The sequence below is a fragment of the Tasmannia lanceolata genome, unplaced genomic scaffold, assembly GCF_043159265.1.
Source record: "Tasmannia lanceolata isolate RefF3 unplaced genomic scaffold, GAP_Taslan_0.1 ptg000008l, whole genome shotgun sequence".
In the NCBI taxonomy this organism is placed as follows: Eukaryota; Viridiplantae; Streptophyta; class Magnoliopsida; order Canellales; family Winteraceae; genus Tasmannia; species Tasmannia lanceolata.
The window spans coordinates 6,587,354-6,611,364 of NW_027518685.1; the positions used below are offsets into that span (position 1 = coordinate 6,587,354).

General features: G+C 38.5%; 1 protein-coding gene across 3 annotated transcripts; it reads right to left on the bottom strand.

Moving 5' to 3' along the window:
• Positions 1 to 1,874: 1,874 nt before the first annotated feature.
• On the bottom strand, positions 1,875 to 17,461 carry LOC143884132 (NADH:ubiquinone oxidoreductase, 17.2kDa subunit). Of its 3 annotated transcripts, none has more exons than XM_077387536.1 (8): positions 17,235 to 17,461; positions 14,703 to 14,759; positions 14,272 to 14,324; positions 9,535 to 9,586; positions 7,892 to 7,954; positions 7,590 to 7,644; positions 4,372 to 4,431; positions 1,875 to 2,365 (listed from the first exon to the last, which is right to left on the bottom strand). In XM_077387536.1, the coding sequence occupies exons 1-8, from the start codon at positions 17,344 to 17,346 to the stop codon at positions 2,302 to 2,304; spliced, it is 516 nt and encodes a 171-aa protein (XP_077243651.1). In that variant the 5' UTR covers positions 17,347 to 17,461; the 3' UTR covers positions 1,875 to 2,301. The 3 variants fall into 3 exon arrangements, with proteins under 3 accessions (XP_077243651.1, XP_077243652.1, XP_077243653.1); XM_077387537.1 differs by having other exon boundaries at positions 14,703 to 14,814; positions 17,235 to 17,366; XM_077387538.1 differs by having other exon boundaries at positions 17,231 to 17,362.
• Positions 17,462 to 24,011: the final 6,550 nt, after the last annotated feature.

Genomic DNA, 24,011 nt, shown 5'->3' on the forward strand with positions numbered 1-24,011 from the left:
AAGAAAGGGAAACAAACCCACCAAGGGGTTGATCTTATTGGGATCACTGCCAAGCTGGTTCAATGCATCCCGCATGGAAGCAAGGTCAACCATAGCTTGGTAACTTGGAAGTTGTCACAGCTCACAATTACGGATCGCCGATTCAAGAAGAACCTTGATAGAGTATGGTAATTTATGTGTCTCACGAACAAAGAAAAGGATGATTAGAATACCCACAGGACATGGAAAATTTCCTTTAGTAATACAAAGCATTTTTCACTTTCAGAATGGAGTTGATGACAACAAAGCACCAAAGAAGAATTCATCAGGAAATTTGGGATGAGCACCAGAAACTATGATGCGCACAAAATTCAAGAAACAAATACTAGCATCTAATAGGCCTCTTTTGTGGGGATTTGCTACTCAACTTTCTTACTTTTCTTACACTTGAACCAAACCTATTCAATTTTTCCTTTTAAAGGCACCTTCAATTTTATGATAGAGATGATAATATCCCTCTAAATTGACTCTACTCACATCATTATCCTCTATATCGTGGAAATTGAAAAAAAATTTCCATCAGAAATGTTTTTCTTGCAATCCAAAAGGTTTCTAATCGACACGGAGACACCAAAGGAGCTTTACCATGTTTGGCAGCCACGAAATTCTTTTCGTGGAATATTATCTTACGGAGTGTTAAGACTTAAGAGGGGCAAGGAAAGTGAGAGAGGAGAGAATTGAGAGGAGTTTCTTTTCCCTGTTTTTCAGCCATTCTCACCATCTCCTCAATGATGCCCTCTAAATTCTCTCGCTCTCCAAATTCCATGGAAAAAACTTATGGCTGCCTAACATGGCTTTAATTAAATTGGTGGGGAAAAAGTCGAACTTTAGCTAGAACTCAATTTTTTTTTTTTTTTAATGGTTAGCAGGAACTCAATTGGGGTGAAAGGAATTCAAGTGGGGCGAGTTGATGATTGACATTAGGAGATTTTAAACAATGATCCGTAGTGCAAACTTTCAACCTAGTAGGAACCCTTTTTTTTGAAGTGAGAACCTTTAATTAGATTTTAGGGCAGCAAATTTGCAATATCATGAACCGGGGCATGTTGGGAATAATAGGCATAAGGGTTTTCTTTTCTTTTCTTTCTTTCTTTCTTAATGATGATAATAGGGATAAGTGTAGGGCTGCAACAGGGTCGGGTTGGGTCTGGTTTTTCAAAACCCTAGCCCAACCCTGGATACCATTATCTCAGCCCTGACTGGGCGGGTCAGGGCTGGAAAACCTCAACCCATTACCCACCCTACAGGGTATTGTGCTGGCCCTGGCCCGCCCTGATTGGCCCTAATTGGGCAAGGCCGGCCCGGCCCGGCCCTAATTGACCCTAGTGTAAATACCTGTTAAGAGTGCCAAAAATAAAGCAACCACTTATCATATGGAACAAAATGATCAATAAACAGAGAAAGGGAACAAAATAAGACAATATGAATTCAACAACATGACGGGCAACAGAGACAATTAATAATAATAATCTAACGAAACATCAATCCAAGATAATAGAAAACATTAGCAAAAGAAACATGCACAGATGGTTCAATTCTATAATAGAAAACTCAGGGTCGGGCCGGATCCGGGTACCCGAGGCATTAACCCAAAACCTGCCCGACCTGAGTCAGGGTCTAAAAAAATGAACCCTGACCCGCCCTCAGGGTTAGAAAATCCAGCCCTGACCTGTTCGGGCTCAGGGCGGGTCAGGGCCAAACTTGCACCCCTAGATAAGGGTGGTCTCAATTATACAGTCTAATGGGCAGTAGCAAAATTTTGAATCACACACCAATCAAAAACATCAATGTGTTCATAAGATGTCCAAAAGCATAAACAGGTAAAAAGACACATGGAAAATGAAATCTAAATCAAATATTGAAAGGTTTTGTACATTTTACAATTGATACCACAACTTCTATTCTGTTAATTATATCAATTACATTAAAGATACAAAGTATCCTAACAGTGATAAATAATCTAGTTAGGACAAAAAACTATGGAAAATTCAACTCTATATTGTAATGGCATCAGTTTCAAAGCATGTCTAATCAAGATGAATGTGAAACAAGATAGACACATCAATCTCCAAGTTTTCAGGAGGCGAAGGCTCCCGATATTAAGTCATGGGTTCTATCCCTGCTGTGAAAACGGTTGCATATTTCAACCCCTAGGGGTATGATTGCGAAGTGGTGTACGCCAAAATCTAACAATCTTGAGCACAAGGGCAGTAATTCCAAGTACACGGATGTTTGCTGAATGAAATACCATGAACTTGACCCTCATGTTGGTGGTTGCCATGTTCCTGGTTTGAAGGATGCACCAGATCCTGTGGGTTCTGAAGACCTGAAATAATGTCCAAGTTGAGAATGTGACTTTACAAATGTATAAGATAAGTTTCTTGAAAACATGAGAAGTAGCTCTAATATCATGTTACTGGTCATCCAAAAAGAGCTTCAAGTAGTTTGTTATTGTACAACCTAATAGTGGCTATGGCAGCATTCTACGAACAAATTCATAAACAATAACAGTATATACAGTTGCAGTTTGGGCCAGTTAGGGTTAGAGAGAAGAGATGAAGAGTCAAAGAGATACAGGACAGAGGGAGAGAGAGCGAAGGTGGCGAAAGCTGCAAAAGGAACAATAGTTTCCATTTGCCTTATATTAACAAACATAAGAAGCCAAGTTACAACAACTAAAATACTCTTAATAAGGGGCAAACAATAAGAAGAACAAATACATACTTTCATTACAGTTTACATACAGACCCCCACTCAAGCTGAAGCATATAAATCTAACAAGCACAGCTTGGTACATGTATCCTAAAGAAGTGCGGGCCCTACTGACTAAGTAAAGATATCGGCAAATTGATGTGATGAGGAAACATAAGGACGAATAAGAGCACCATCATAGAATTTCTCCCTGACAAACTGCACATCAAAGTCAATGTGTTTGTTTCTCTCATGAAGAACAATGCTAATGACAATTTGGATAGCAGCTTTATTGTGGCAATGACGAGACAACAGACCACTGGTAGAAAATCCAAGCTCAGGGATCGAGAAATGAAGCCACAAATACATACTGGTACTATAGTATACCACTATTACAGTTACGATTTTGGTTTATGCGTTTCGGTTTTGTTTTCAGTGGAGATGGAAACGAAAAACACTAAGGGGCCGTTTGGATAGGCAGATTTTAGAATCTTGGATTTCTGACGAGAGAAGGAGACCAGCCGTCATTTTCTGATTTCTTGCCCTTCTTCCCGACAGCAGGAGAGTAGGAGATCATGCCATATTTCCAGGTTTTAGGAATCTCGGGATGGGGGAGAGATTTCTAGAACTTAGATTTCTTACTTAAAATCCAAGATTCTAAAGAGAAGCGAAACGGATGGTCTCCTTATCTTCTCTCCCAAGTACGATTTTGAGGAAATCCAAGATTCTAAAACCCACGTATCCAAACGGCCCCTAAGTATCTAAACACCAATTTAAGATTCTATTTCTTATCAGCTTGTAAGAAAAAGCCAACTCTCTAATGAGGAACTACTTGATAACTTCTACGGTCTACTTTGTACAACAAGTTTGGGACTTCCAAACCTAAACTCTAACAAATTTCATAAGCAATATTATATTATTATAAAGTACTATTATGCTTGAGACACAAAGCTCACCACATTTCACATGCAATAAAAGTCACTAAGTACCTAAACACCAATTTATGATTTTATTTCTTATCAGCTCGTAAGAACAAGCCAACTCTCTAATGAGGAACTACTTGATAACTTCTACGGTCTCCTTTGTACAACAAATTTGGGACTTCCAAACCTAAAAACTCTAACAAATCTCACAAGTTATATAATTAACTTCACTTACACCATGTCTTTGTTTGAGAAATGTAATTGATGGCCGTTAGAGCTGGAAGTCTACATCCTCACCATTTAAATAAAACCTCTTCTTGGAAGAGGAAATTTCGATCTCAATGTGTTTTACGTGTCATTTCATGCATAAAATTCATTGCAAACAGTCTGTAAGAATTTCTAATTGGTATTTCTTAAGCTCTAAATTCATAACATTCAGACCAAGTTTCTACATTTACTTCTGTGTGCATATTTGCATCTAACATGACATTGGCTAGTCTATGCTGATCAAGATTAGCAAGAAGTCAAAGCACCTTTTCAAAGTTCAAGCTGTCAAATTAAGCACCAAATTAAGCACCAGAGTTTTTTTATAAGTAAAGCTGTAGACTTTACCTTTCAAAAAAAAAAAAAAAAAGATTAGCAAGAAGTCAAAGCAGCTTTCAAATTAAGCACCAAATTAAGCACCAAAGTTTTTTTATAAGTAAGGCAATAGACTTACTCTGGCTCCTGAGCAGCTTCAGGCGAAACTGATTTCCTCCCCATCGTTGCTTCGGAGTTTCTATAAATGCAAAATGCTTTTAGATACTTAGATGGAGCATGGTTTAATAAATCACAAACTTCTTAATGGAGATAGCTTTGTTTGGTCATGCTTGAAACACATATTAAACTACAAAAAGAAAGCGAAATGATAACAAATCAAATCGTATGTATGTGCAACAAGATTCATATAAAAGACCCCACCCTGGGCTTAAAAGAATCATCTCGTCCCACTAGTAGCATCGCCTCATGATATTAAGATAACAGAACTGAAACTCACATATGGGTTGCAATAGTAAATCACTAAATCTACTTCACAAAAACATAAAAAAAAGTGTCATTATTATTGCCATGTTCTTCATTTGATTTGCAGCCTGTAGGGAGGCCATGGCAAACTAATAAGGAAAAATAAGAAAAGGGAAAGCGGCTACAAGAAAAAAAATAGAGAATCATTTCTTATATCCACACATTGGACTCAGATATTGGTCTATAGAGAGAAAACAATAGATGACTTTCCTGTAAAGTCATTGGAAGTCCAACGGGCCCTGAAGTGTAAATATTGGATGAACACATACTGAGGACGGTGACAAACTGGATTTGTTTGGTCCTGTTACTACATTCACATCCAACTGACTAAATAATAAAACTAAATGTGCATAATAACAAGGTGGGAACGTTTATTATAAGTTTATAACTGTAACATTTTCACTTATTCCTTCAAGTATACTCAACTCAACTCAACAAAGCCTTTGTCCCAAGCTAGTTGAGGTCGGTTAAATGAATCCTTTAGAAAAAAAATTCATGAAGAAGGTAAAAGGGATCTACCCGGCTCTAATCCTGGTTCTTGGATCATTTTCTTCCATTCTATCTTATCCAAGGTTATGTTCTCTGTTATGTTCCTAGCTAACAAGTCTTTCCTCACTGCTTCTACCCATGTTAATTTCGGTCTACCCCTACCTCTTCTTACTCCCTCAATTTGGCACGAGTCACCTCTTCTCACCGGAGCATCCAAAGGCCTACGTTGGATATGTCCAAACCATCTTAAGCGGTGCTCTCTCATCTTCTCCTTGATTGGAGCCACCCCCACCTTTTTACGAATGTCTTCATTTTTAATTCTATCTAACTTTGTGTGGCCGCACATCCATCTAAGCATTCGCATCTCCGCTACACTCATCTTATGCACATGCTGCTTTTTGGTGGCCCAACATTCTGAGCCGTACAGCATGGCTGGCCTCACAGCTGTCTTATAAAACTTTCCCATCAACTTTGTAGGGATTGTACGGTCGCACAGAACTCCTGAGGCAAGCTTCCACTTTAACCAACCTGCTCTTATTCTATGGTTAACATCCTCTTCAATCTCTCCTTCCTTATGTAGAATTGAACCAAGATATCGAAATATACTTATTCCTTCAAGAATATTATGAGAAAAGAGTTTAACAAGCACATTTATCTGATTCACTATTATTTTACACCTGATAGGTCATAGGACCACATTTACTGATTTAAAACTCAAAAAAAGAAAGAAAGAAAGTAACAGAAAACACTAAAACATCTAGTTGGAGCCCAGAAGATCAATAAGCATTCCAAATAAAAATCCATAAATATTCTAATAACTTCTCTTTTAAGTCCTCAATCTCCTAACTTGGACTTCTCCCTTTGTGTTCTGATCCCACCCTAGAACTCATTTGTTTTATTCCCAAATGCAGATCTAACCAGAATTCTTTGAGTTGCAGGATGTACAGTCATCACGAGTCATGACTAGGAGCTTCTAAAACTCCAACTTGTACTCAACCAAAATTTTTGGAAAAATGACCCTAAAACAAGGCTAAATTTTTGAAAAAAATGACCATAAAAACCAACAAGGCTCCCATTTTTTGACCTTGTCCTGACATGATGGGACCCACCTGATGATGTCGTCGCATCATCACACATTCAACTCCAAACTTTGAGTTCCTTTTTTTTTTTGAATGATTTGAGTTCCTTTCTTCATTCTTCCTTATACCCTCTATAGGTTCGGATGACTTCTGAGTGTAATTTGGGTTTGAGCGGTTGCACCATTCTGCCTTCAATAATGTGCCCTCTGTAAAATAAAAATTCTACCTCACAAAAGGAAAATCTAAAATCAGGAATAACGATTATTATGCCCAACTTCCAAGATAAATGTAGTTTTCCTTTCTCTTATTGCAGTCATTATGTACTGCAGCCAATAATTGTTCCATCAGTGGGATATCTCTGCTTCCCGCAGGTTAACCACTCTCAGGTTTGTGCACTGTAAAGAACTCAGATGGATGTCATTCCATAAAAATGGTAGATCACCTATTCTAGAAGTAAGATAAGACCTGCAATGGGTGGAAAGTCTCCCTGGCTAGGGTAATCAAGGATGACATCTCTTTGTGAGGTTGAATGATCTTAGGATCACCATAAAACTTTATTTGTACTGAACTGGAACATCCAGGATGAGCTACTCATGAGACTAAGAGAGAACAGATACCATTGCTTTGCCTTTTCTATTATGGGATTTGCTAGGGTCCCTCACAGAAGGCTTTTCGCGGCTGGTCTGTCTCACTTCAGACCAGCCAACTCGTGAATGGAGACAAAAGCTGTTGTCTTCATTCACGAGGAGGCTGGTCTGAAGTGTGACAGACCAGCCGCGAAATGCCTTCTGCGATGGACGCTAGCAATTCCCTTCTATTATATATGGCCTGGTCCCCCTTCTTTTTATTTAATTAAAATACCTTCTTAGCAAGAAGAGAGAACAAACATCATCTCTGCAGATGAGGTTGAACTTATTGCGCACAAAGTTTTTAGGGCAAGATTATTATATTAAGAAAACTCAGGTCATGTAGCAAAATTTTCCAAAATATAATCTTCAATATAATCTGAGGTATCTCACAACCAGTAATAATTTATGTTAAAATATTTCAAGAAAAAGTGCAACTGAAACATCATATTTTATTCGTACAATTATTGTTATGTCTAGCAAAATCAAATATATAATGATGGCTTAGACAATGAATGCATGTACCCTTCAATCCATCAATATCTTTAACACACAGACTATTCAACAGGGAAGGGTTAATGAAACTAACTCAGAAAACAATTTTTAAGTTTAAGAATTCTGCTGGTGTTCTCATCTGATTTCATTTATTCAAAAAACCTAAGAAATCATATGAAACCTACTTGAATTTGCTGGTGGTGCCATTCGTAGCATCCATATCTTCTTCAGGTCCATTACCTTTGGAGAACAAACACCATAACAAAAATAATGTCAACTAAAGGTATGCAGAATTAAGTAGTTGGATATCCAGAAAAAGAGAACGACTAATCTAAGTGTCCATTAGAAGAGCATTTTTTTTTTTTTTTGAATGGTCTAGAAGAAGAGCACTATGCCAACTCTATATATATATATATATATATTGCATAGGATACTTGAGATCATAGCTATGGCTATAATGTAAAGACATCTGCGATAAGGGACTGACCAGTGTTCATACTTTGCTGAAGACTACCATATTTGGACTTTCTTTCCTCTTCTTCCTTCAAAACTAGAAAAATAAAAGGAATACAGAGTATGGACTGTTTAAATCTAGAATTGATATTTTTATATGCAATTAAACAAACTAATAAGTAGTTCAAAAGGAAACAAAAAAGAAAAGAAATTTAAATGCCAATGACATCATTTTCGTGCATGTAAAATTGAGAAACTTTTATGAAAGCTCTGGACCAATAGAAACTACTGCAAGATAATATTAAAAAAATCCAGTGAATAGTGTATAGTTGAGTGTAACTCCAAAAGCAACATGCTTGTTTTGTGAACAATGCACTTCATAATTACAATTTTGGAACGTAGAGATTCGTCGAAGGCCACCAATCAACACAAGAGAACTTGAATTCGATTCATGGTTTATCATAGTGCTTATATTTCAAGCTTGTTTTTTTTAACAATGCACTTCATCAACTCTCTATACCAAAAAAAGGGCTCAAGTTGAATTTTATTGACTTTTTTTGAATGGTAAAGATTTGTTAATAAAAAGGAGCAAAGCTCAGTGACTGAAATAATCAAAACAAGACAAACAAAAAGTGAAAATAGGAGGACACCAATCAACACAAGAGAATTTGAATTTGATCCATGGTTTATCATAGTGCTTATATCTCAAGCTTGTTTTATACATGGCAGACTAGGAGGTCGTAAAATCGACTAAATTGTGGAGCAAGCCAGAAGAACAACCAAATCCTTTGTATGCAAATGTGAGTAAGAAAACAATAAACAATACTAAAGTTTCTCGATACCAAAAAAGGGCACAGTAGGTAAGATCACCACCCTGTACAACTTTTTTTCAATTAACGAATTCATTGGTGGTGCCCCAGTCGGTAAGATCATCACCCCATATAATTTATGAGTATTTGGGAAGAGGAACACTCATCCCAGGCAGTCATTAAGCTGTAATATACTGAGAACCAAACAAATTTTTATACCAGGAACGATTTTGATACAATGAAACATACTTCGATAGGAAAGGAAAATTTTACTCAATAATATCAGTGAGCCAACATGCAAACAGCTAGAACTGAAGCGTATGATCCCTGGGACTTAATAACCAAGGCCTATGTGTCATCTTATCTATGCGCAATTGACAAACAAAAGCTGCAACAAAATTAAGCCCTTATGGATTGTTTTTTTTTTTTTCCAAATAGCAAGCCCTTGAATATTGTTAATGGAACCTGTAGATCATAAAGGCTCAAATTGTTTTCATTAGGTTCCTTGTTCTTGACTGCTTAACTTATATTGAATAAGACTGCTATACAGAGAAACATATTAAGACTAAATGCTAACATCAGAGACCTTCTATAAAATAAATCAGATTTCAGAAATCAAATTCTGTATGAAAAAAAAAAAGAAAAAAAAAGATGCAATGTTCAATCTATGGTAACATTTATATCTCAGTTAGCTTCAAGATTTATTTTAGTGAGCAATGTTTCAGTAGCTGTTAATATATTGTCGCATTAAACAAGTTATTTTCAATAACCTTTGACAAAGGAAAACTAAATAGAAATGACCCATACAATAGCAGTCAACAGACATTAATCACAACTGGGAACTATAGACAACAAGATAGATACATACGTGCAACATTAAGTTTAACACGTTCACGCCTCACATCCAATTCAATCATTTCCTGAAGAAATCAGCAAATATCAGATAACAAGAAAACTACTACAGAAGCAAAATTAACCCTTCAAACAAGAGTTCATAGCAACAGAAATAAGCTTCCAAAAAATTTATCAACAAAATGTGAACTAAATTAAGGTAAATATGTTGCGGTGCAAACCGAAGACCAAACAATGAGAATAGCAATCGATTTGGCAAACAAACAAAAAAAAAATCAGATCAGAAACTGATATGCAAAATGAGGATGTCAAGAATCTTCGCAGTATAAATTACTCCAAAATCAAAGACTAGAAAACTCACTTCCATTCCATTTAGCCAGCAAAGTGTAAACATGTTGGCTTCCCTGTAAAGATAAGAACCTGACCATACCTGAGAATCGCAATATTATCTAAGATTTCATTAAAAAACCTCATGGTCCTCATCTATCCTCGTATGTGTCTGCTAAGCCCATCCAAAGTAGAAGAGTCCCTCAATATCTGTTCACCAATAGGAAATGAAAAAAAAGATGGCAAGTAAAGAAGGCCAGGACTTGGTGGGTCCAAGTCCAACTCTACTAGAGTCATGTTCAGGATGAAGTACAACCTCATATTGAGGTTAAGGAAGTGAAGCAGCATGTGCAACAGTTAGAACATCCAAACGTTATAAAAACATACGCAAGCAGTGGAAGAATTGGGGCTGTTCGTGACCCAAGATTGGAGCCACAGCATGACACAAAGAAAGGTAGAAAAATCCTTGAACGTGGTTCAGAATTGAAATTCAGTCCTGTCATAAATGGGGCCTACTCCATTGTAGAGTATGTTAGACACAAGCATGGCCCACATCTGTGTTGCAGCTTCAGTTATTTATTTTATGGGATTTGCTAGGCAATTTCAAGGAAATCCATTTGGTGGCTTACTTTTGCAGGAGAGAACAACTAGCTCAGATGAATTAAATGAATAAGACAAAATCTACTGAAAAGTGAGCCTTGTGGCTGTTCTCTCCTGCAAAAGTGAGCTACGAAATGGCTTTCCAGGAAATTGCCTAGAAAATCCCTTATTTTAGTTCTGTTTTTTATTTTCTATTGCTAAGTGTTTATGTTTTATTATAGTGGGGTACATCAGTTGATTCAGTTCTAAAGGTCGTAGGGATTGGTTCTTTTTTTTTTGTAAGAAGTTATAATTTTATTAGAACTCTAATGGGGAGGCACCAAGGGAGGTTATATATGCTTGTACTCTTTTGCTTTGGAGTCAGATTCTGCTGATTGAAAAAAGAAATGGATGGAGAGGCTTGACACAGGTTTCTTTTTTTTACTGTTTCTAGCTAATCGTGTGAGCTGCTGTATTTTTCAGGATTTTCAACAGATCCAATTACAGTTGCATTCAACATAGTTCCTGACCTGTTTTCCAGCAGTTCTTCATCTCTTTGTAATGTTAGCAACAAAAGGTTAGTGCTGTAATTTATTTATGCTGAGAATTGTTTCTGAATTGAATCAAGACACGGCGTAGTTTTGCTCACTCAAAAAATGCACCCAGTGATGACACTAAGTCCTTGTGACCATGGTTTTAAATTTCGCCCGAAATCTGAAATTTCGGATTTCGGTGGAGACCGACACCGAAATCGATAAAAACCGAAATGGTATTTTATTTCGGTCGAAATTTTGGTTTTTCTGAAATTTGAACCAAAAAATCTGTTTTTTTTAATATTAATTTAATATTTCACCGAAATTTCAGGGTCCGAAACCGGTACCGAAACCGAAATTTTAAACCTTGCTTGTGACTTAGTCTCAGCCAATCCACGCAATGCACACACGAAAGGGACAAGAAGGCAACACACACAAGCACAAGAGTTTTTTTTTTTAACGTGGTTTGGCCAACCCTTGCCTGCATCCACGGGCTAATATTATTGCATACACTTGGAGTCACTCATCCCCAAAGCCTTTTACAATAAAACAAGTGACAGAAAACTCGCCCAGACCCTCCTTGGCCTGTATTGCATGCGTGTATGCCTACATATAGGCCAATTTACAGTTTACAGCCGCCACTATGCACATTCCTTGTGCAGATACACACCAGAACCTTACATACATGTGGCATAACTGCCTTATAACAGCCTCCAAATACAGCATGTGCAGTAAAGACCCTATCCAGGCATCCATACACGCCCCCTTGGCCCATTGTATGCATGCCACGTGCTTGAACAATAACTGAATCCTGGGCGCCCCATCTATCCTTTATGCACGCCTACTTGTCCCATTGCCTGAACGCCAAGTGCCTAACTGTACCAACCGTCTCTGAAGTGCGCCACACACCCTGGCCAATGCGCCATGCTGCTGTGTGCCATGTGCCTTCAATTGCCACAGCGCATGCCAAAACAGTTGCCGTGTGCCACGTCTACAGACCTTGCCCAGCATCTGTGCTGGCCCGTTGCTTCCTGGGCGCCTGGTCTATTGCCAAGGTCCGTAGAACGACCTTTGTGCATAGTCGCTGCCTCCCGGCAATGCTACTGTTTTCCCAGCCAATGCTTGCAAGTGCACCCATCCTTGTGTCTTGCCTGTAACCAGCCCTCTTAGTCTTCTCCCACCTTGCTTGCTTCTTGTCATATCTCCATATACCCTCTTGTCTATTAGCAAGGGTGCAAGGTCCCACCACAAGCCAATGCCCACATGATCCAGTTATGAGGGTGACAAACCTCCCCACATGAAATACCCAATGTCCTCGTTGGATCCAATGTTAGGTTCCTGTGATTGAGGTTCTCTACCTGCCCCAACATTGTATCTTTTTCCCACAACGCCTCTCCCGACACTTCCACTTCCTCGTGCCCCCTCGTCTCTATCAATGCGATTAAAGTGGTTTCCTTCCTTCGAAGTCCATCCACCTTTCGACCAGCTCCTTGACTTTGAGAACCAGCATGATGCGTATTGTAGGCCCAAGAAGTGGCATATCTGTGCCTAAGATGCTTGTTAATGTGATTCAAGGTTGCTTTCATATCAGCTATCATGTCTGAGTGCTGATCCAAAGTAGCTTGAGTGCGTTGTTCCCACGCTCCTTGGGGTTGGACCTGTCTTTGCCTCTGAGGTTAGTGATAATAAGCCTTTCGAGCATAGACCTTCGTGAACTCATCACGGACATCTTGTATAGGCCTCATGTATTAAGGTTTTTTAGATTTTGGATGATGAATGAATGAATGAATTGAGAACATAGATTCTCCCCTATCCCTCTTCTTCTCTTATTCTTCTTCTCCTATTTCTCCCCTCTAATCTTGTCTTGCCTCTTCTTTCTTCTAATCTCTTCTACTTTCCTTATTCTACTATTATTCTCTTCCCATTCTTCTTCTCTTCCCCCCCTATCTTCTATTTCCCCTCCCTGGATCACATCCAAGGTTTTAAATTTCAGTTTTGGCTATAATTTCGGGATTCACCGAAACTGAAATTTCAGCCGAAATCCCTAAATTTCGGTCGAAATTGGGTAAAGGTTATTGAAACAGCTGATTTTTCTCCCGAAATTTTCGGTAATTTCGCCTGAAATTCAGTAAAGAAATAAAATATTAATATTATATTCAAATTTCGACTGGAATTTACTAAATTTCGACCAAAATTTCCGAAATTTCGACTGAAATTTGGTACGTTTCGATAATTTCGGTTTCGGAACGTTTCGGTTTTGTTGGTGACTGAAATCCGAAATTTCGGATTTCGGTTGAAATTTAAAACCTTGATCACATCACAGCACAAAACAGAGATTTTGTACATCCATAACAAAAATTCCCCGCAAGTCTGATCGCCAGTCAGGGAAGTCCAGCCACAGGACTTCTTTTCCAGAAACAAACTACAATGACGAAAATGGATTCACATACTCCCAACACAGTTCCACAGTGATTGAGTCTCCTCAACGCGTCTCGCACAACCCACTCCGCATTGCTCGGAAGAAATTGCTCCTACATGCTACAGTTTCTTCTTGAGAGTCCCCCTTTGTTGATCCTAGGCCTTCCTATCGCATTTCCACCAGTCATCGAGCCTGCTCTGATGCCAAACTATATCAGAGCTCCTTGTTAAGCTCTTGAACCAACATTGGCTCTGATAGCAAACTGTTACCAAAAGATATCCATCGACTTTTGGTTTTATTTCTTGGCAAAATTTACATCCGTGGGCTACTCCAAGAGTACAGTTTTCTTAAGAGTCAAAAGATTATTGCAAGAAAACCAAAATATAAGGCTAAAGGGCACTCACCCCAGGTCACTCATCCCAGGTAAGTTCACGCACAATACAGAAATTGGACAGCGTAAGTCTCAGGATAGCAAAATTATCAACCAGGGAGTCTTCTTCTCTATGAGTGGGGTACAAGCAGAATTTCAACAAAACCCTCAATTAAGTCTAGAATGTATAGTAATGACCCAGCTATCCTCGAACAGGTATCAATCCCCTAGTTAAACAAATACACAGGAAAACAGATGTTGAGTAATAAGGATATAGCTTTGATTCATTTGAATCTACAACAGGTGAAGATTGATGAAGGTAATGTGTATGATAACATCAGACCAAATATATTTAAAGAAAACAGTTCAAGATAAATCAATTCTTATGAGACATGATTTGGGCAATCAACAAATATAATATATTTCAAAAAATACCATAACATGATAAGATTTTGGAAACAACTTGAGAAGCTACTATCCATATGTGTGTGTGAGAGAGAGGGAGAGAAACATCTTTCCTCTCACCTGAGGAGTTGGAGCTTTCTTTCGCTGACCACTTAACCAGCATATCCATTCAACTACAATGATCAAACACAAGCAACTAATCAATGCTGGGATCCACTTTATGAGAACGCTTTGCCATAGAAAGATTTACTGGTTCTCTCTATTACTCAATGATCTAGGCTAAAATGTTCTTTAACATGCTCAAGCACCGAAAAAACTATGAACCACAAGTATATTTCCAAAACATAAGAAAACATCAGAAGATTAAGTTATACATCAAAATGAGAAAACAGATTTCATTTCAGGAGCAGAATAAGTAGTTTTTGAAAAACTACAATGAACAAAACGAATTCAACCAAGTTGATGATGCATCGCATTTGTACTCCAACACAAGCAAGGATGCTTCTGAAAACAAAAGGAATAAGATAACTTATAACCGCCTCATAACTAACCTGGAAGCGATGTGGGATCGTCTTCGCCTTTAAATATCACCCATCTTTTCTCCTTCACTGTGTGCCAAGGGAAAATGGAAAAAGAGTTCAGGTAGACTAGTTGATGGTCAGCCTGAGAACAATGGAGAAAGCTAATACATCAATCTGAAATGCTATAATAGAAGTGATTTACATACACAACAATTTCTACTGTCCTATGATATCAGCACAGAGAAGCATGAAGAATGGGTCCATCCAAGAATGGGGTTTGCCCGAACGCGGTTAGGTTACGAATCAAACTTAAAAAAACTGCCACAGATCAGCACAGTCAAGCATGTATGCCTACCCCCAACTTGGGCTAGATTGGGTTGATCCTAATTGGGCTGGTTCAATAGACCTTAAACTTGCAATTGAGACCCAAGCCTGAGCTCAAAACAGGCCTAAAGACCAAGCCAAACCAAGACCAAAGGGTCTCTACATCCGGCCCTATGCAACAATCCCTACAAGATGTCAGGTTTACGCCTTGGTTTCATAGAGTAATATTTTGCAGATATCACTCAATTTTAGCACCGAAACAAATACATAAAAATGGATAAACAAGAAAAGGCGATACTACAGAAGTATGTCATGCAAAATTAAGTCTGTTCTTCAACTGAACTCTGATCTTGAAGTTATTTATAGGGGAACTGACATGATGAGCAAGAGAATGATAAAAATCTCAGAAACGAAGTGTCCATAAGGCTTTTTGGACAAGTAATGGTGAGAGATTCAAACAAAACTATTTTTTTAATGGAAAATAAGAAATATTCATGCAAGACTTAATAATGTGTGTAACCGTTAAATTCACCATCAAGCAGATTGTTTTACAAAGTTGCTCCACCGGAAACTTTAGCGAAACCTAGGAATAAAGTTGAATCGATAAAGTTAAGTGGGCAAAAAATAACCATTCACCCTATCTCAATGTTTTCATTTTCAACCTCATGTGGATAATCATCCTATCTCAATGTTTTCATTTTCAAGCTCATATGGATAATCACTTTAATTAACTCTCAAGTTCACTCATCCAAACAAAAGATGTCGACATAGCCAAGGTTAAATTGGCCTGATTCATTAAAACCATCAATGTTTCAGCTGATTGATATGGGTTGAGCAAGTCAAAATTAGTTAAAACCAATCCTATTGATAAGCCAGCATGCATAGTATGATTGGAGATCTTATTTTCTCAAGTTGAATGAAGAATTCAACCCAAATTGCCTTCTATTTGTAAAGTACAGCAACAATAAAATTTAATAAAGAAATATGTAAGTTAAAACAAAAGTGGAGAGGAAGAGCTAGACTTGCCTAATGCACAAGTGAATGCATTTGAACTGCAAAAAGTGTGTTTGAATAAAGTAGGTAGTTCCCGCAAGTCAATATTCACAAAGATGCTCATTAATCTCCAAGGACTGGGACACAATTGCATTGGCGAACCAATCATATTAGGCAAATTGCCTGCACCTATAAGGTAGCTGGCAAATCTTCCTTGAAGATAGAAAGACCACTAGGGAGAGCACAAACCTCAGCTTTATTTGAATCTTTAACGTGGATAGGGAAATGGGACACTTTAACGGTCTCTCTCGAGTCATTCATAAATACAATACCAATTGCAGAACGTAGGTTGCATTGACAACTTCCATCAAGATCTAATTTAGGAAGGGGGGTGGGTGCATCTACCCACGATTATATCTTTCTTTGAACAACTAAAAGATGGCCTTCTCCTCCCATCAAGGATTTTTTTGGAGCTCTTCTAGTGGGGAAAGGACCGAAGCAAGATGGCCTTCTCCGACTCTGAATTGTTTAAAGGTAAATTTTGATTGTAGTTGACAATCTAGGTCCCACAAGCATTGAGTTACACAGTGACAGCAGATATTGGGCACAACAAGGTTGATCAAAATTGTGAAAAGAGAGGCTAATGTTAGTTCTTGCAAAATATAGGTTACTAAGAGCCCATGAAAAAAAGATAGCCAAGGAATAGTTTACACAAGAAGGAGACACAGTACAGCTAAATTGCAGGAAGTTAGAACTTAGAGCACAAAAAAAGTATTGGTCAGCAAATTTTGTCATTATATTGTATTAATGAGAAGTTTACAAGTGATGCACATTCTATTCACCATTAATCAAATTCCTTGAAACAAGAATTATGCCGAGACATCCTTCCATGCCCTCATGGATCATAGGTTTTTCTTATTGTTGAATTTGCATATACCATTTTTTTATTTCTCACAAATTAAGATTGTACGCCGAGGGAATACTTTTCTTTCTACCTCCATAGGTAAAGATTTTTAACAACATAGCTGCATAAACAACCAAGGATTCAAAACCCACATCAAGACCCAATTGAATTACAAGACAACCCGCATATTCAGAACTACACAATGAAATTCGTTGACAACCCAGATAGCAAAAACTCAAAATAGATCAGTAACAAGGATGCCCAAACCCTAAAAATTCACCTAGAGATAAAGACAGGTAGAAATGAAGTAATCGAAAGAGAAATGAGAGAAACCCACATACTGATTCCATCAACCTCTTCTTTTTTGGTGAAATATCGATTCCCATGCTTATCCATCCCCACCGAAGTTCGAGAGCTAAAGAAACCCACAAACCTCGACAGCAGTTTCGACATTTTTCTTCAACAGATCGATATTTTTGGAATGGCAACAGATCGTTGGAAAGGATTTTCGAAGAGAGAAAGCAAAGCATAAGAACAGAATAGAGAATTACAATGCCTCCTGTCTTTCACTTGTCTAAAAATGAAATCTAGTGGGTCCATGAAAAGGGTCCTACAATGGACGGCTTATGATAGCATTCCCTCGACCCTCAAGTTGAGGATGGTCAACCTAACCCAACAATTCAACTCAACTCAACAAAGCCTTTGTCCAAAACTAGTTGGGGTCGGCTAAATGAATCCATTAGAAAAAAAAAAATCATGAAGAAGGTAAAAGGAATCTACCCGGTTCTAATCCTAGTTCTAGTTGGGTTCTTCTACATGGATCATTTGCTCAGGCCTCAAGCTACGGATAATCATTCTCCACATCCGGCTTTCACTAATCATAGACTTCTCGTCTAAGTGAGATATCTCATTACACAAGTTTTTAGTTTTCATAAAATAATCAGAACTTGATAAATTACCTTGGGTTAATGAGCCGATCTCGTTCTCCAAGAATTGCAACCGTGCATCGTTAGCCCGTGAAAAGAGAGACGAAAATGCCTCACACGCTTCTTTCGGCGTATTCACATCTCTAATATGCTTAATCAACTCCTTCTGCATTGACGCCTTCAATACATACAAAGCTTTTCTGGCACGGATCTTCCACTTCCGTAGCGTATCCACTCCTCCCTCTGCTGGTGCCTCAGTGTCGTTGCCATTCACTATCTGCCATAGATCCTGGCCTTAAAGATACGACTCCGAACACGGCTTCCAATAGATATAATTGGTATTGTTGAGCTTTTCAATTCTTGCTAACATACCAACACTTTCCGCCATCTCTTCTTCCGACCTCGATATCACCTCAAAGTAACCAAAGAACAAACTGGTATTCCCACTTCGATATCCCCTCGAAGCAAATCCAAGAACAAATCGTTATTCCGATCGAACACCTTGCTCTAATACCACCTGTGCACCTTTCTTTGGTGTTGTTAGAAGAAGGAACTAAAATAATAATCACAGCAGAAGCAAAAACACAACACACTAAAGGAGATGGAGAGAGAGAGAGAATTCACTTTATTTGAACATAAGATTCGAAGGCATATAACCTGTACAAAATAAAACTCACGGTTTTGCACCCTCTCTGCTTTTCTTCACATTACACACTGGCGTTTTCTCTTCTCTAACTCTCACACACTATTACTACGTTTCTGCAATTGTGAGTCTACAACGGTTTTTCCGAGAAGTGAAAGTGTATTCACGTTTAATTTACAGTGTGCATCCATAGCTTTGCAAATATTTGTTTTGTGTATTACATATTTTACAAAGCAATTCTTCTCTCTCCCTTGGTAATTCTAATAGTTTCTTCTTCTAAGATAACCAAAGAAGTTCACTAGTAGCACTACACATCCTGATCTATAGCAAGGAGAAGATGGGGACTTTGGTCTTAGTGTATGTATGCATGTTAACATTAGATTTTCAACTGTCGACATGTATGTATGCATGTTAACATTAGATTTAGCACTACACATCCTGATCTATAGCAAGTAGAAGATGGGGACTTTGGTCTTAGTGAATGTAAATACACATTCAACTAAGTTGATAAAAACACTTTTATAAAGGGGAATTGTAGTCTTACTGTATGTGTGCATGTTCTCTTTCATGCCTAAGTTTGCCATCAACATGCAACATATCGTCCCATAGCAAACTATTGCTCTTTCCATTGAATATTATATTATTCCTACCGAACTACAGCAATATTACATAAGCTAGCTATTTTGCATTCTTATGGAATATAAGTTTAAGACATTGTTATTTTTATTTTGCTTGTGCTACATATGAATATACTAGCATTATTGGCCCATGCTATGCATGGGTGTAAAATATTGAGCCCCACTCGATCAACAAAGGCATAAAATAGTGGTGGGCGTGTCCTATTAATGGGTTTGGTGGAGATAGTGGGCCTCACCCCATGAGGTGTAGAAATATGGGTCTCATAATCGGTTTTTTGTGTCCTTGCTGTCACGACCGCTCATGGCAGAAGAATTTGAAAGCATCCATTGCATCCATGTGGCCTAATCCTATTTCTTAGGCCTAACTCTGATGACCTCTCCAGGATATCTCCGTTGTTATAATTTACCAGTGATCTCCGACATGATTTGTAACAGGAGAAGGTATATATATGTGGCAATGGGCTGCCCCAAATCTTCTATCATCTACATAAAGCATCAAAGGGTTTTGGGGATTATATAAGCAGTGGTTAGGGGCTAAGACACTTGTTCTTGCAAGCCAAGGAGAAAATATGATAAAAGAGAGCAATAAATGAGAACAAAAGAAGAACAAAAACAAGAAAAATGAAAAATAAAGAAAAAAAAACCGTACATACAAGCCTTGCTATTTCTTTGTCTTCTTCCACCTCCTCTTGTTTCAACTCAATGATACCATTGTCCGCTCAATGATTTATAAAGTGATGGCTTTCAACGTTCAAGTTCAATTATCAGATAGGCATATTGTATAAAGCTACAATTATCAAATGGGCATACTGTACAGAGCTACTGATTTTAGGTTATGTCATATTCAATGTGCGAGCCACTCTTCTATTGGTTGTGTATATAATGGCACATTGCATGATGTATTCAACTATTTAGGGGATGGGACAACAATTGCATGCACTTTAATTCTGCATGATGGAATAAACTTTGATAGTGTGATGGAGCAAACATGAAAATAAATTATCTTTATTGTCCATTCATGCCATTGGGAGCCCAAATAGAGTTGAGGAGATATAAGAATGCTATTGAAACGTCCTATTTTCTACCTCAAAGAGGAGAAACTCCAACTTATTTTATCTTCTTAAAATTTTCAAGTGCAAGAGGAAGAGGTATCATCTTCAACGTCTTTAAAAAGAGTAAATTATCATTCAATGAGCACTTTTTTTCAGTACTCCGTTCTAATCTTCTATTTTACTTCTGTTTGAAGGAATTTTATATGCTAAGAGTTTCTTAAAGGCTTGAGATATTGGAGGAAACTAAAAAACTTGCATTCGCATATGTAAGTATATTTCTATTATGGTTTATCTGCAATACAATTTAATAATATCACATATGATTTAATAATTCATTTCATTATTTGACATGCCATTGGTTATAAATAAATGGCAAAAGAAATTTTTTAAAAATATAGAAAAGAGAAAATAGAAGAAGAAAATAGTTAATAAAAACTCTCTTTTTATTTAGGTCTTACACCAATGTAATATGTATTATCCCCCTTTAAAAGAGGACTCTCCCGCTCATATGAGGGGAAGAGAAAGTAAATACACGGAGGAATTTTTTTTGGTAAAGGATATCTATCTTCTTCATCTTCTCCGGCCAACCTTCGATCTAGTCTCCCTTCAATGAAAGTTATGTTTTCTAGCTAGTTTACTTCTTGTTATCTCTTTTTGTCTTAATTCTGGAATGTAAACATTGATTTCTGGTTTAAATAGTATAAACATTTTAGCAAGTTTAATCTTCGTGATCTTTTGTTTCTTCATATAAGCGAGCAGGATTTGTACGGTAAATCTCTACCAATCGTTCGATCTTAGAACCGGAATTCAGGGTTAACAGTTGGCAACCATTGAAAAAATTCTAGAGATGAGTTGAGAAAATTCGCCGGGCAATCCGATCCGATCGTGCACAAATTAAACGGAAAAGAAAAATAAATAAACAAACATGCCACAAGATGAACACCAAGATTTTACGTGGTTCAGTCAAGCCTACTCCACGGACGAGAAACACAATCTTCCACTATGAGAAAAACAAAATACAAGGATTACGATGGATTAAACCCAAACCCACAAACCCTCAACCCTTTCCTTGCTTCTCAAATCCAAGACCGTACAAGAGTAACCCAAGAGAAAACCCCAAGAGGAAACCTAGAGAAAACACCAAAAGAAGATCCCAAGAAAGAACGCTCTTTCTTCTCTCTCTCTCTCTCTCTCTCTCTCTCTCTCTCTCTCTCTCTCTCTCTCTCTCTCCTTTGAGGCAGCCGACACACCCCAAAACCTTCCACTCTTGCTTTTTCGCAACCCAAGAGAACAACACTTCTCTTTTTATAGTTTAGTTTTCCCCAAAATCTAAAAATAGAAATTTCTATCTTTTCCCTTTGCCTTCCCACCCAAACAACCACCGTGGGTGGGAAATAAGACAACTTTCCAAACAATCTCCACCTTGACTTATTTCCCATCCACCTGAAGATTTTCCGTTGATGTCACCATCGGTCAGTTATCACAGCAAACCACCATTGGCCTTCCGAAGTACCAGCTACACACCCTCGAATCCCCTTGGTTCTGAGTTATCCCGATTCGATCAACACGGCCAATGCACATGTGTAGCTGCCAACCCGTTGACTCACCTAGTCCACCTTGGAGAGGGATCTCGATCCATCCTCCCCAACGTAGGTGCCGTCATCCTCTCACGCTTGCCATCCTTTCCCTTCAACTAGGGGTGCAACTTGGGACGCGTTGAACCCGATTTTTGGGCGGGTTGGGTTGACCAAATTCGGGTTGGGTTTGGGTCCGGGTTGGGATTTAACAACCCGACCAAAATTCGGGTTGGGTTGGGTTGGGTATGGTATCAGGCAACCAGACCCGACCCGTAACCCGACAAAGAGTAATACACGTTTTTTACTTTTTGTACTTTGTAGTTTCTGACGTTTTGTTGTTTCTTTCTATCATTTGCAAATATAATAATAGATACTTATCAAAAACAAAAAGTAAAGGGCTAAAGTCACTAAAGTAAAAACCCTAACCTGGAAGAGATCTCAACTGCAAGATTGAAGCATGCAAAAATCGATTGATTGGATGATCTCAACCTTCTTTTTTGGGACTAAACACTCGCATATCCTTGTGATTGTGATTGTCATGTTTTCCTCGCATTATTTGCAGTTATTTAATATGTGCATGTGTTCTAGTAGTGTTTTACTGTTTTTTTCCTTTGGTTTTGAACTTGGGTGCCATTTTCCTTACTAAATATCTCATCTGAAATGTCTAAACCCGACCCAACTTGGGAATTCGGGTTGGGTTGGGTTGGGTTCGGGTTAGGGAAAAACCAATTTGGGTTGGGTTGGGTTAGCCATCCCGGGTTGAAAGTCGGGTTGGGTTGGGTTAGGGTTGGAGGTTGAGCTCCTTGGGTTGGGTTGGGTTGGCCTCAACTCGACCCAACCCGACCCGAGTTGCACCCCTACCTTCAACGCCTTAGCCAAGCCATGTTGAACTAGGATGTCCTTCACCCTCATCTGCCATAGGGTGAAACTGTCATTTCCGTCCAATCTGTCGATGTTGAACTCAGTAGGACTTGATTTTACCGCCATCTCAGATTACTTTGTACTTCTCGGTGTAGCGCTCCACCTCGAACAAGAATCTTTCTACCCAAAAAAATCGCTCTAACCGCGATCCAACCACAACACCCACGATCACTCCACCCGGCCTCGACGATCGCTCCCCCTGAGCTCTGATACCACTTGTTGAGAAAATCCGCCAAGCAATCTGATCCGATTGTGCACAAATTAAACGGAAAAGAAAAAATAAATAAACAAACATGCCACAAGATGAACACCGAGATTTTACGTGGTTCGGCCAAGCCTACTCCACGGGCGAGAAACACGATCTTCCACTATAAGAAAAATAAAATACAAGGATTACATGGATTAAACCCAAACCCACAAACTCGCAACCCTTTCCTTGCTTCTCAAATCCAAGACCGTACAAGAGTAACCCAAGAGAAAACCCCAAGAGGAAACCTAGAGAAAACACCAAAAGAAGATCCCAAGAAAGAATGCTTTCTTTCTTTTCTCTTTCTCTCCCCTCTCTCTCTCTCCCCTTTGAGGCAACCGACGCACCCCAAAACCTTCTACTCTTGCTTTTCCGCAACCCAATAGACCAACACTTCTCTTTTTATAGTTAGTTTTCCCCAAAAGCTAAAAATAGAAATTTCTATTTTTTGCCTTTGCCTTCCCACCCAAGCAACCACCGTGGGTGGGAAATAAGGCAACTTGCCCAACAAGATGTTGCTTTACCCTTATGTGTAGAGAGAGAGAGAGAGAGATTGATGGGAGGGGGTGTTTAAAAAAATCCTACCCTAAATACTTATTTTCCCCAATTTCCAGCCCCGTCTGTCTCTCCCTTCACCCACAAACCACAAACCTTTTGAACTCCCCCGATTACGATTGCGCAAACAAGCATTCCATCCGCTTGGTCGGCCATTTATTTATGGAGCTATTTTTATAAATTTGAATAGTTTTGATCTTTGATTAGTCGAGGTGAAAGTGTCTCAGTGGTTTTTCAAGTGTTTCATCATTTTCCTATTGATAAATTTTCCTATTTCATCTTAGTTTGAAAACAGCGTAAAAGAGGGTTCATGATCTGGCTGCTGTATGTTGTCCTAGCAGTGTTTCTTGGATTTTAAGTAAGAAAACCAAGCTTTAGAAATCCCATGATGTGGGAGAGGTTTCTAAAACCTTGTTTTCTTATTCAAAATCCAAGAAACGCTGCCAAGACAGCATGCAGGAGCTTGATCATGAACCTCAGGGGCCGTTCGGATATGCGGATTTTAAAATCCGAGATTTCTTCAAAATTGTAATGAGAGACAAGAGAAGAAGCAGACCAG